Genomic DNA, 14,581 nt, shown 5'->3' on the forward strand with positions numbered 1-14,581 from the left:
CCTTATCCACAGACTGCTCCAGCGATCTCTTCAAGAGCTGAAGAAGCAGAACTGTCTTCTGAAAGAAACTGCCAAGTGGTTAGACTGCTGGGGGGGAATGCTTTAATAAGCAAGATGGGCTTGATTTCACTACTACTTCTTGTACCTACCCAGAGCACTGCTCCACTACTATCCCAGCAGGCCCTGCCCTGCTCTCATACTGACATTAACACACTTTTCTACACACACTGCACACACTCTCACAATTATGTTGTAAATGTCTGCTTTGGCGGACTGCAATTCAGCTCCCATTACCTTGGGCACAACTAAAATTTTTATAAGCTACTAATTTTTAAAGAACTTTCAGTCCTGAAGTGTTCCAGGGCCAAAGAGATCACTGAGGGCCTAAATGACGTCAGGGCCCTTGGATCAGCAGGCTTCAAATTACCCTAAACCAGGAAGACCTTTTTTTTTTTTTTTTTTAATTAATTTGAGGAATATGTAAGTGCAGTTTCATGTAGGCCAATTCCAGGAATGTCCTCCATCACACCTCACACAGAACATCCAAAGCATCTGTGCTGACGCTTGTGACACCGAGATACTGGCTATAAGCAGCACACACATCAGACAGAGATGTGTGCTCAAAACAGAGCACAAGTCAACCTGCTGAAGGCAGGACTAGAGGAGTCAGGATTATGACTGACACAAACACAGCTGTGTGACCAGTTCACCCAGTGTGCATCATCATCACTGAACCTCTGCACCACACTCTGCTGACCTTTCCAGGAAGCAGGATGAAATTTCTGGAATTGATTTCAGAAAGATGGACATAAAATTCAGTTTATGTTTCTAAATCAAAATTAAAAACTATTTGGCATATATTCTGAAAGTGGTCACCAATTTACTTCTGTTAATTACACTGATGAGTAATTAGTTTCTATCACAGTGTATCATGTATCAGCCTTACCTAATTTTAAGGTTTAAGGCTTTTTTTAATACTATGCACCTGTTAGCAGATACAGCTGTGTGCATATAGACAATTACAAGTAATGCCCATCCATTGCCCAGTTTAGTTACTCCAGGCACACCATAAGCATTCATCTTCTCTCAACCTCTAGTGCTTACAGCTTCTTGTAAGGGACATAGGCTGTTGCAGCAAGTAGTTTCAAAGCGGTGATTGTTCCAGTCTGGGGTATGGATATTTCCCTGCAAATACAGGTTGGCTTCACTCTCTGAACATCTGGAATCTCCAGTGCAAATAATCTTTAAAGGACAACAGACCAGTGTGGTTTTAGTAAAGTTTTAAAAATAACACAAAACTGGGCTTGTTCTGTAAAAAGGCCAGCTAAGCACAAAGATGTACTGATAACTCATTACTCAGCTCTATTATTATTATATCTATCTGTTGTTTACCAAAACGCCTCAGGACCAGTGACTCATTCTCAGTGCAAGAGACTTTTTACATCGATGCAATAGTTATTACTGATGCTGATGTCTTTGAGGTCAAACACATCAGATTAGAAACTTCCATAGCTGGGATGCATCTCTTAGTTACTCCAAAAACTTCCAAGCAAAAGCAGCAAAGCTTTTGCATTTGTTTGTGAAGGTCTTAAAAAGTCGTATTGTTAACAATTTCAAAAATAATCTACTCCGATTGCTTTTCCAACATTCCTGTAATTGTTCAGGAGCACTTGCTCACTTCAAACACTGTCTGTTTATTTGCTCAATCTAACTTAGCTGCTGGATCAACTCTGTACAGTGAAAGGTAATGCAGATACAATGCCACTCCCCCCAATTGTGGGAAAACACTGCCTATTGACTAGCTTGGATAATATTCTGAAAGAGACAGCTGCTTAGGAACAGTCGGATGGGGCAGCTCTTCAAAATGCAAGTTAAGTTAACTTGACTTCACAACCAGTGCCTCCTGGTAGACCAACAGACTGAAAACATCTTTCTGCAGTTGTTACAGACACTTGTGTACTGGGCAAGTTTTATTCTATGTAGATGCTTAGGAAATACTTATTTCTGAAGTCTTCTATTTAATTGCACAGGGAATCTTCTCCATAATGAAATTCATCATTTAGACCAGCTACATGAAGCAATAGATCCTATTTATGGTAGGCCGTGGAGTACCCAGTTAAGGTCTCTGATCCTGGTACAAGTGAAGTGGTGTTTGGATAGCAAGTATTGAATGAACAGTAGTGTTGATATTGATGTGATTTATGTCACCTATGTCATATTTAAAAACATGGTTTAGGTCTCAATTCCCCCCTTGCTATCTGGAATTAAGCACTGCTTAAGGCCGTTCTATTTGGCTCACTGAAAGTCACTTATGTTAGAACGTCAACTTTAACTGAACAAACTCCCTTCAATGAAGACCTATAAAGTCCCTTTCCTGACGCTAAAGAAAAACATCCTTTAGCATCATCAGGAGAAAGCAGGTTTGCGTGCAGAATTATTCCCTTGTTTTTACTAAGAATTTAGTAGGATGACCAATAGAAAGGAAGAAGACAATTCTCCTCCATCATATTACTCAAGGTGTTTCTAAAAACATCTAATATCTAAAAAGATTTCTACACAGAGCTACCAAAAAGTATTTTAGGTTGTACTATTTCATCATTGCTGGCAAAACAGTATCCTCAACATACAAGGCTGGATAGGAAACCTTAAGGTTCATTCTGTTTTTACACTCTTGTATAAGATAGCAGTTCCCCTTAGAAAACAATCCTGGAAACGTAGGGTATGTTAATTTACAAACATAACCCCTCTTGATTTGGGAAACCCTTCTGCATTCAATTTCTTCCATCTGCCTTATGTAGCAGTTGTTTCTGAACTGTGAATTAATCCCTGAATGGAGAATTACCATCAGAACATCCAAGCATCTCTGTGAATCAATGGAATTATTTGGCCCTCCTGAAGCTGAAGAAACTGAGGAAGGAGTAGAAGCTAATTTCAGCTCTTACTCCTCTGCATAATTATTCTCAGCATCATGCAGTTTTAGCACTCTCTGGAAATAGAAATTTCCGAACACACTAACACAATGACAGGGAGAACTGGGATCTTGCGGCATGGAATAATTGTATCAATCTGCTTCTTGTATGAATATGTAATTTAGATATGTGAATTGTCAATAATACTCAACATCCACTCCAAAAGACTTTAAAATGTTTATTTTCCTTTCTCAGCAACAGTATCAACCCATCCCTTTTACCTCTGGGGTCTCACCTTCTGTTCTAGCCTTCTTTACTCCAGCAGACTCCATATCTTCAAAGGATCTCTTTCGACTTGTCCCACCACTGAATGGATTGGGACCTGCATTCTGATGAACCCCATTTAAGGTGCCATTGCTATAGAAACGATTCAGGTGACAGTTCTGGAGGTTCAAGAGAAACTGGGCACATTCTTGGAAGCCCTGGGTATGTGCAAGGTCTGCTGCTGTCAGGCCACTGGCATTTCTCAAGCTGTACAATACAAAGAAACTGGATTACACTCATTCATCAGGCTAGCTGGCTGCTGCTGCTGCCCTTACTGACTATCTATCTGCTGGTGATGAGAGAAAACATACACTTAGCAAAATTTCCATTAAGAAATTAGTTATCAATCTTAGTTTTATAACTATCTTAACTTTTTGCACATATATCTCACTTCTAAGCAAAATTTGGGAGACAATACACTTTTAAATAAAATCAATATACTATGTGCCTTAAACCATCTTCCTATTTAAACTTCTCAAAATGCTTTATTCTAAAATAGTCTGAAGTAGCTGATCTTTACATAAACTTCAGACTAATTTAAGTGTTGAATTTTACCATCTTCTGCAGTTTATTCTGCAATCTATTAATTTAACTTGAGCAAAAGATCAAATACTCAAAACAAACTTAACATGACTTTGCAATTGTCCATGGCATTCTGGTTTCTAAGGTAACAACAACATCACTATTTTTCCTAACAACAAAATATATACATATATAGTAAAATATAGATAAAGATGCTATACTTAGTTATGCTTTGCTTATACTTTTGTTTCAGGTTTGTTTCTTATTTCAAAGTGTGTGACATCATAAGTACTGGGACTTGCTTTGGAAATTTCAACCAAGACTTCTCTGTGCAAAAGAGAATGACACTGGATTTTGCATATTCTAGTGCATCAAGGAGGTTAGGAATGAAATCAGAAGATGTAGAGATTTCATCTGAAAATGTATTGTATCACATGCATTTACACACAAGGTATCTTGTGCTTAGCAGTTTAGGCTAACTTCATCAGGAAGAGCATAAAACTAGAGACAAGAAGGCTAGGAATGACAAAACTAGATGGTGATGTAAAATATGCCCATTAATCTTTCCTAGTATTTTTTCCAGAGAGAAATAACTAGTAAGAAAAGTGGAATTTTTGTTTTTTGGCTTCAGACATTTAGACAAGTCAATTACTTAAAAATCCAGAAACAGACCAGCTAACACAACAAGAATTGAGAAGATTAATAGATCTGATTCTCTTGAAACTCCAGCTCCTGAGAAGAAATCAAAGAACAAAGCCCAGATTTGCTTCCTAGATCACTGTAACTTTCTTGCTATAAATAAGAAAACCTTTAGAAACTATTACAGCAAGACTGTTTCCATAAATGGCTAAGCCAAAATACTACAGAATCACAAACCCCATAACCTAAACCAGGATTAATTTCATTCCATGCTGTACTAAATCATTATTTACTTGGACTACTAGTGAAAATCCACAGAACAGCAGTCAAGAGTACTCTAGAAAGTAAGACTTCCGAATACTGAAAAACCTAGTAAGTCAAAAGAAATGAAACTTCAGGTGGTATTAGTTTTGAATACCTACAGGACAGCTGCAAAGCACTGTGCATCCAGTGTAGGCAGTATATGAATGGGATTAATATGAACGAAGGAGAATTAAATTAGCATCAGAAGTTTTAGAGTATAAACGTTGCTGAATCTTGTAAGAGCTGCCTATGATATCAGAAGTTCTACTGTCAATCCTTTCCCCTGCTGAAGTAGATGACCTGTTGAAGCTGCTGCTAAGCAACAAATATTTGACACTCCTTTAGCAATTCTGATTTACTTGTGCAGCATGAGTATGTAGAACAATGAAACTACAGCTTAAGAAACAGAAATTTTAAAAGATGTGTTCTGTTCAAGAAGAAAAGCTCAGTTCTCTGATATATTTTTTTAAATTTCCAAGCCCCAAAAGAACAGTAGAAGAAATCTAAGCAAGAGCAAAAAAAAGAACAGTAGAAGAAATCTAAGCAAGAGCAAAATAAACAAAGTTATGCAAAGATAAAAACGACAAAACCAATATGGTATTGAACTGAAGAGAAGTTCAAGGAGTCAGTAACTCTATTACTTAGCAAGTACTACTGAACACTAACTATGGTTTTCAAAACTGACTGTAGGAGACTACAGTTAAGTCACCAATTTCCAAAGGGTCGTCAATATAAGATGCCAGAGGCATTTGGAGATTTATAAACTAAGATCAAAGTGTGTAAAGCTACACAACCAAACTCTGGGAAAGAAAAACTAAATTTCCCAGAAAAAAAATAAACAGAAGTTAGAGGTTGCAAAACTTTAAAATGTAATGATCTTTGATATTTAAAGATCTGTCCCATTCCTACCTCTTCCTGAACTAATATTACTCTTAACAGGTAGACAAAGATGTGCTTGTTTTACAGAAAAATTCTGGAAGCACTGCATAGATTTCAAGGGACTGAAGCCTACTGGATTTAATATTCTTGCTTCTGAAGTTTAGAAAAACCTCTTTTAAAGGTGTGAATTTAACCCATCAAGTTAGTAATGAAAAGAAAAAAAAAGTTCAGTGAAATAAGAGGAGATTTTAAGTTCTAGATGGTTTTGGAAACTGTTTGAACAAATGTTATGGAAGACGACACAGATGTTCTCTCTGCTCACTTAACAGTGGGAACACTAATTTGAGTACTTTTTCTATATCCAATGTCCATGTCCATGATTTTAATCAAAGGCTGATTATTCTTGGACTTTCATATACTTTCAAATTTCTGTTATACTGCCTGCATTCCAATATTAACAGGATGCAGTAGAGGAAAAGCTGACAAATTTTGCAGAAACCTTCCATCACTTTCTCAAAAACAGGCTAGAAAGATAAAAAGACCTACTTCTTTAGCTGATTTCTCTAGCTTTCTCTAGGAGGAAAAAATCTGTCAGTGGGAACACAAAAGGCAGCAAGAGCTAGCTGTGCTACATTAGCCTATCACAACAAAATGCAAGTAATCAAAAAAACCTGCTAATGTAAATAGGAACAAAATAGGAAAGAAAATACTCTTAACAGATATCACAGAGTTTTACCAGACTGGAATAGTTTATGTATTTTCAAAATAATTTAGAAATATTGTCAGTGACTGTAAGGATTCTGAGTCTGTAAGAGAAAAACAGTTAACACAGTCCTTCCAGAAAGCCTGGATGGAATGAATTAAAAAGCTAGACCATTCTTTAAAAGCGTTAATCTGAACTTAAAGAGTGGAACCATCCTGTTACAGCTGTAATTACAAGGAACTAGGAACACATCTAATACTAAATCTGCTGCCCATGTCTGGCAGCGAAGCGTGTGCCTCAGCTTATCCCAGGAGCTAAGATTTTAAGTGTCATTACTGTAGACAGACTAGATAATACGGATGAAAATAGAAATGGTTCACTGTCCCAACCACACATAAGAGGAGTTCAATCTCTGATGTGCAATCCCCGTCAGCCCCTGGTTATGAACTGCAATTCTATGTAAACTGACTATTAAGTGAAAAGGAGGAGGAATAGTATGTGATTCATTTGGTTACAAACTGTAGTAGCCACATGACATGGAATGCACTAAAAAAGTGGAAGAAATATGAACAAGCAGAAAACTCAGAGATTATCTAAGTAAATTTACAGCTATTTCAGTTATTAGGTGTCCCTTGAAAGGTACTTCATTTATCGTAGGTGCTGACATAACGGAAAAGGCTTGATAAAGGATATTATAACCAAAAGTAACTTCAAGACCTGGGCTGCAAAAGAAAAACACTGGAAAAAACAGTGGACAACATGGACAGAACTACCTCAATGCCATGGGTCTTGGGAAAAAAAAAAAAAAAAAAAAATCTTCTTTTCCACCCATCCTCTGCTTTTTTTAGTTAGTTAAAAATCCCTCTGGTACAGCTTTGATCTTTTATCCTAAACACCTTGAAATAGTGGAAGCTCGGAACACACTGATATTAAATCTTCAGGCAAACTATCCTTTTGTTACTGCTAATCATACAGCAAATATGACAGATCTATTTCTGCAACTGCATTACTCAGAATTAAAAAATGAGTACAGAAATTTCCAGCAGTTTTTACACTTTGTTTTGTAGGGATTTTTGTTGTTACCGGATTTTAAAAAAAATTTGTTTTGTTACAAAGAGGCCAAACTTCAGGAAAAGTTTATTTCTTTTCAAGCTTTGTCTCTCAGCTAGGCTTCTAGCTGAAACAAGACAAACAGCAGGTCATAAACACTGCATTTTTCACATTAATTCATTATGAAAGAAGAAGCCAGCAGCAAGGAAGGTGTGGAAGGATGGAAGGAAGACGTAAGTAAGAAAATCAGAATAAGTCTTGGAAAGTGACACATTTTATGTTTAGTCAGCCTTTATTAAACAGTATTCATCGACTTGATGCAGAATTTTCTAAAGGTTGGCCTAGTAACTGTCAAATCAGAGATCAGTGCTCCAAAAACTTATTTCCTTCTCTCTCCAGTAAAAAAGAAAAAAGTCAAAAACTTAAGACAACTCTGAACATCAGTCTAGCGACAGGAACAGGTGGAAAAACTGAAGAAAGGACACTGAAAATGTCACTCCTTTTTTGGCACCTGCTCCAGACAGGAATATACATGAAGGCACGAACTGACAAACAGGAGAAAAATTCCTTACTTAACATTGCCCAGGGCTAAAGGCAGTCATCAGAAAGTCAATTCACTCCATGTTTAGAAAACACATATCTTGCATCCTTTCCAAGGCAATTCATGTATTTGAAAAATGACTGAGTCCTGTTTTTTACTTTATTCACTGTTTCTATGTAATTCTTATTACTAGAAACAAATTAAAATAATGAAGCACGCTATTATTTACCCTCAGTCTTCTTGTAGGCTAAAATCCAGGAGCTGGAAATAAAAACATCTTGTTTTTTTCAAAGCGCAGAAGTATAAGATGCTAACTCCAACACAAAAGAAGAAAGCCAAATGTAAGGAAAGATACATTTTCATATTATAAAGTTATTCTAAATAGGAAAAAATCCATGAAAAAAGATGATGAAAGTCTGAATATGGATGAGGAGGTGATCTTGAAGTTTCCTGACATATGACACTTGCTTATCACACTCTGTAGTGACAGGTGTTTTCATAAATAAACTCAAAACACACAGTGAGATATTGAATTAATGCTCTGACTTTTGCATATGCATTTATTCACAGACCTACAGTGCTTAAAACACTTTATAACATGTTTTTCTTCTTCCATCAAGTGATGTCCACAGGCAGTCTTCAAAACTGACTGATCTTAGCATGAAGAGGACTCTTTTTTAGGATCCATTCTTCTCCCTCTGGGTTGACATCATCTGAACTCCCATTCTAAATGCCCAGTTCATCTGAGAGTCCTGGCACCCAGTTAAAGCAGCTCTAAAGAGGACACTGATGAAGCATGAGTTTAAGTATTTCCTTCTTCTGAAATGCTTTTTCAAAAATGTTGGCTGTGAGTGTAATTCAATTGTTGCTCTAAACCAAGAGACAAATGCATTATCTGGCCAAACAGGATTGGTGTACAGAAACACGAACTTAACTTTCAGCTTAGCTTTATTTAGGAGGGAATTTTTATTATTTCAACCTAATTTAAGAAGCTTACTAAAGGAAGAAAATAATTGAGGCAAGCTTTTATAAAATATTCAAGATGCTTCCACTATGGCTAACCCATAGAAAGTAAAACAAACAAAGAAACGAACAAAAAACCACAACAAAACACTCAGAATTTAGAATTGTTTAAACATGACTTTATGCAAGGAAGATTTACTTCAGTGTAACATACAGAATTTACTCTTTGAAAGATCTGTAGAAAGAAAACAAAGACTTCCGCTTCTTATATTGTATTATAAATGCTATTGAATTTACTTCCAAAATTGCTTCTAAGTTGCTTCAATTGTTAATTTTTCATATTCATTGGCAGAAAAAAACAGGTAGATTTCTATCTCTTTTTAACATAGAAGTATTTTAGAAATACACTATCTTCAACTTATAATGTCACATACCTTGAAAAACAAAACAAACATTTGCTACACAAAAGTCAACAATAAATATTTTTGAAAATCATATATGCAAAAAAAATTCTCCTGAATGTTTAATTTGAAATAGTGATTACAGCACCTACAGCTTACTGTGTTTTTGTTAATGCCATGCGACAATCTAAGAAAATAAACCACAGTTTTCGTATATCAATGTAATATCTGTTAAAAATTACTGATCTCAACTTATCTATTGTTAGTTTACAAATAAAAATGTAGATAATTGTAAATTAGGGTAAGCAAAGCATGCAAATCTATAGATTCTATATCTGAATTCCTAGATTAGCATTAAAACCAATCACCGCAACAAATACCTCAACAGTATGCCTTGTGTGCAGAAAGGAAGCGATACTGAACATTCAATGCCACAACTGTAAGGTTTTCGGAGAAGCACCTGTGGCAGTTTCAGCAGTTTCTATATGGAATGCTCCCCCTTTCTAGGATTACTTGAAAAAATCAAGTCAATTCGAATTACGTAGCTGTAAAACATTGACATGTGTAGTTTTTACAGTTTCAGAATCTTCTGTTTGATTTAAACGGGCAATGGTGCATAAACAGGAAACTTATATCATAAGGGATCACATATTTGCAGGCAACATTAAAAGTACATTAACATACATAAAGTGCTGTAGCACATTATTCAATATGTAAGCCATTATCATGTGACCACCTTAACAACAAGATACTAAGCTTTTTATGCCTTTAAAAGCATTATAACTTTCATCCTGAAACCAATTTTTCAGTTCTTCAGTGAAATTTATATAGAATGGATTAAAGTTACCGGTCAACTCATGGCTTCAATTACTTTAAATTTAGTAGGCTGCATCTCAAAAGAATTAGTAGCTATTCCTATATACAAAAATTAGCAGATACAAGGATTAAAACAAAACAAAAGAAGAAAGAGAAAAATAAAGATCAGAACACTAAAACGCCCACAGTGAGAAAAATCGTTTCCTATATAAACAGTAGTATACTAGTCTAAAATTTCTAAAGCAAAATTATTTTAAAATACTAAACTTTAAGTGTTTTAACCCTTTGGTGTCCAAATACAGAAGTTATAAAATGTTTTCAAACTTTTTTTTTTCCAGATATGAAGAGAAAAATAATCTTAACTAAACAGATGTGTGTCACTGCTGGGGCAGCTATACAAATTCATGCTAGAATTACACACTGAGCATCTACAAAAGCACAAGTTGGTGCCAAGTTTTTATTTCACAACAAAGCATCTGGCAGCTGAAATTATTTTACACTTTTAAAACCAGTGGTAGAGTTCCTGTGAACATCATCCAAAATCAGAACAAGAGGAATATACTGAACAGAAGGACTCTGTTTTGTGAAGCCACTTTCTCCACAGGAAAATCAAGGTTCACTATGAATTATACAGCTGTAATTAGCTCCTAGATACTTCAACTCCTGACTGAGCAAACATTGGCAGACACAAACATCACCATCAGGATTTTTTGTTGTATCTGTATTCCCATTTATATGCTTTACTAAAGAGCTCAAACAGTGAACTTCATTTTCAGTACCTTTTGTACAAAATATTCACATTTCCAAGTAAATTTTTCCCTGATCAATATAGGCATGACTTGGCCTGGTTCCAGCAGCAATATTTTTATATCCATATTTCATTATTCAAGACGTGATTCCTAACAACAATTCACAAAGGGAAGGTAGGAACGACTATGGTAATTCTTGAAACAACAGTCTGATTGCAATACAGCGTAACAGAAAAGACCTTTCCTACTAAAATGAAAGTATTTCCCAGATCACTAGTGAAATTTAATTCCAAATAAGCATCTTCATAGTACTGTAGCCACTTTAAACACAAAGAGAATGCAAGAGTTACTTAGCCAACCATATGACAATGAGAACTATCATTGCTGTTAATTTCTTGTTTCTAGAAACAGAGCAAGAATTGCTAAATAAAGTTGCTAACAATGAAGAAAGTGTAATGGAAAACTGCTGAGGACAGGTTCAGAGCAAACTCTTGACTTGAAAAGATAAAACAACCTTGCAGCACAGATATCCACCAAGATGACTCTACTAGCAAATAAAATGATATTATTTCTCCTCAACATAGCAAATGAAACCCAAAGGTAGCTTAGAATTAGAGAAATGAAGGAAGAAAGCTTCTCTCAAATGTGCCAAACTTGAAAGAAAGTTCAAGCTGTTCAGTACACAAAGCATAGACAGTGGAAGTTTGGAAATAAAAATGAAGAGGTAAATTAATGTTAAGGTACTTCTGTGCCAAAAGCAGGGCAAAACTCAAGAATGAAAGGATTGTAAGTAGTAGATGGTTTCATTATTTTCATGATGGTTTCATAGGGACACTATCAAACTACACAGTTTTGTTGGGGTTTTTCTGGTGTCAAAAAAAACGGTGTGTTTACTCAGACATAAAATCTTTTGGATTAAGGAACTGCTGAAGTACATAAAACCAGTTTAAATGAGCTTCACAAAAAATTTTTCAAACTTAAGATTTTTCTCCCTTTATAAGAAAATTTATCCAACATATATGAGCCCAGTCAAGCAAAACAGAATGAAGCTGAAGAGTAATATTTTCCCTAAGTTATGATTACCAAAGCTCTTCCATGGTTTGTTAAGCTTCCATGCCATGAGATACATCTTGTAACGAGTAGTGCATGACACACATTAGAAAACTTTTCTGATCAACCTGAACATGTTCTGGGCCACACCACAACTACCTCCTGGATTTTTTTGTCCAGAGGCTACTAGGTACCAGTTGGTCTATGAACAACTTTACTGAAGACAGAAACCAGCAAACAAAACCCAAATCAACACAGCAGGCTAGAGCAAACATTGCAATAAACAATCCTCTCATCACATATCTAGTCAAAAACTATTGCCAGATCAAGCACAGCACCCCTACAGATCACCACCACTGACATCTGGAGTAACCATCAGAAGTAATATAGTAAGACTACTATATTTGGGATATAATTGTTTCTTTCACTGTATTTAACTCTGGCCAAGCTCCACTTCTAACACTTCGGTTTCTCCACTTGACTTAACTGTACCCAGGTTTCTGTAGCCAAAATAGCAAGAGAATAGCTTATCTTGCAGGGAAAAAAAAAAAAAAATCTATCTTAAGGGAAATTGCACACATTAATGTAAACTTTAGTATCTTACATGAAGGCAAATCAATCCCAACAAAAAACCCCAAACATTCCTGTCAGAAATCTGAGATATCTGCATATAAAAGTCTTGGTAACATTTCCATATTTTTTACTGAGCTCTCTTGGACTGAAGAGAAGTCAAGAAACCAGTGCTATAAGGCTTCTCACTAATGAATAAGCTAAACTGTCAAGTTCACATTATCTAGTGAATTTCCTCTCTATATTTCAGAAAGGTCATAAATATCATTGCTTTAATGATGGATTTTACTTTATTCATAAAAAGCACAACCTCTCATATTCTGTGCTATTTTCCAGCTCATGTCAGTAATAACTGTTGTTATTCCACCCACACAAAGTATAATCTGCATTCAAACTGAACAGGTATTCAGTGGTATGAGTTTGCCTCAGCTTCCTGCAATTATTAGGAATGTCAGTAACTCTGAAAACTACATTTTTCCAGACTGGTTTACTCTAAAACTGAGCCTTTCTCATTTTTTATCTGTCACCCCCCGCCCCCATGCATATACATTCTGCTTTGGTGTTTCCAAATCTTTTCTTCAGACTGAATCCAAATTACTGCCCTACTTCATAATCACAAGCTCCTACAAACCACCTCAAGTACTGCTAAAACCATAGCAACCAAACAGGAAACCAAACATGGAAGAAATTATCAAGCTTTACTTGCAGTTTTTTGAAGGAGAATTAGTGTTTCACCACTGAAATGTACATGTCACTTTGAATCTGTCTTCCCATAAGCATTTATATAAAATGGGAAAGGCAGAATCAATTCCAACACGTGAAAAAAAGTCACAACAGGAATACTACAGTGATGGCCCTTAAAATTCTTGTTACATACAATTAAATAAGAACTGCCATATATTTTTCCTTAATTATCCAGCAATGTCTAATAATGCAACAATAGCAATTAATCCAGCAATTTAACTAGTATCTGGAGGCAATCAGGTTTATAAAAAGAATGTGTATGAAGTGGTCTGAGTTTGGAAAATGCCAAACAGATTATACAAGCACTAATATACTAATTAACAGGTAAGAACCTTTCAGTTGAAAAAGCACCTAAATCCAAATGATCAGTAAGATTGTGAAGCATTACTCTCAAGATGAGGTAAATTTAATGACTGTAGGAAAGTAGGATGTTGGTTCTTCTACACTGAATCCATGCTGTAATACAGCTTCTGAAGTAAAGAGGTACACAGTTGTGGCACTTCACAAGTATGTTAACACCAGAAATAAGACTGCAGTTCAATATTAAAAATTTGGTAGTTAAGTTAGCTGGCAAGAAAAATAACCTCACATAAAAAACCTGCAAATAGCTCCTAAGTTTTCAGAAATCAAGAAGATATCCATTAACTAAGGAGATTTCTGAACCCTGAGACCCTTCAAGAGACCAGGTCATGTAAGCTTCCCCTCCAGACTGAAAAGGAACTGAGGGCTCTCATCACAAAGGAATGGCCGACTTCTGTGTTGTCATGAAAAGGACACATCACTGTCTCTTCACTAGAGGAGACTGATTTTCAGGAAGTCAAGAAATCTCAAAAGTACAAAAGAGAAGAATAAAAGCTGAGCTATCACAAGAGTGGTCACGTGGAACAGAAATACAAGAATTTCACAAAGGACTAATCAAGCAGCACTAAAAAAATCACAGCGGACAGATTTCTGTTACAGAAGATGGACAGCAGTTGTGAAGAAGAAAAATTATATTAATATTGCCTTTTTTAACAACACAATGCTGTTTGTGACACACGAGTTTGAAAAGAAGAAATAAAATTAAGTAAATCCCTGTCAAAGAATGAGAATAAAAGTCTTGCTGAAAAACTTAGTATCAGTGATAGGACATTTCTGGCATTGAATTTACACACTCAGATGAATGCCAGACAGCTTTAACAAGAAAGTGGCTGAGGTGTCTGTCTAAACCAGATCAACATCACAGTATGAATCTGTCATCTGGTGGAAACAGATCTACTGTTTTATTTATCCCAGCATGTCACTGCTTCTACTCAAACCTTGAGACCAGAGTATATTAAACTAGAAAGGAAATTATCTCTTTGCGGTCTCATAATATGCCATCATGGTATACAACCCAAATTTACCCAAAACCTGAAGATTTCTGGCAGGAAAATAAA

General features: G+C 35.8%; 1 protein-coding gene across 1 annotated transcript in view; it reads right to left on the minus strand.

Annotated features, from left to right (window-relative positions):
- The window catches only part of ANKRD10 (ankyrin repeat domain 10), a 37,554-nt gene that overhangs the window by 4,928 nt on the left and 18,045 nt on the right, over window positions 1-14,581 (minus strand). Inside the window, exon 4 of the mRNA XM_053936511.1 lies at window positions 3,205-3,440. Coding sequence (XP_053792486.1) covers window positions 3,205-3,440 — 236 coding nt within the window. The remainder of the gene's footprint in view (window positions 1-3,204; window positions 3,441-14,581) is intronic.

Source organism: Vidua chalybeata, chromosome 2, assembly GCF_026979565.1.
Source record: "Vidua chalybeata isolate OUT-0048 chromosome 2, bVidCha1 merged haplotype, whole genome shotgun sequence".
Lineage (NCBI taxonomy): Eukaryota > Metazoa > Chordata > Aves > Passeriformes > Viduidae > Vidua > Vidua chalybeata.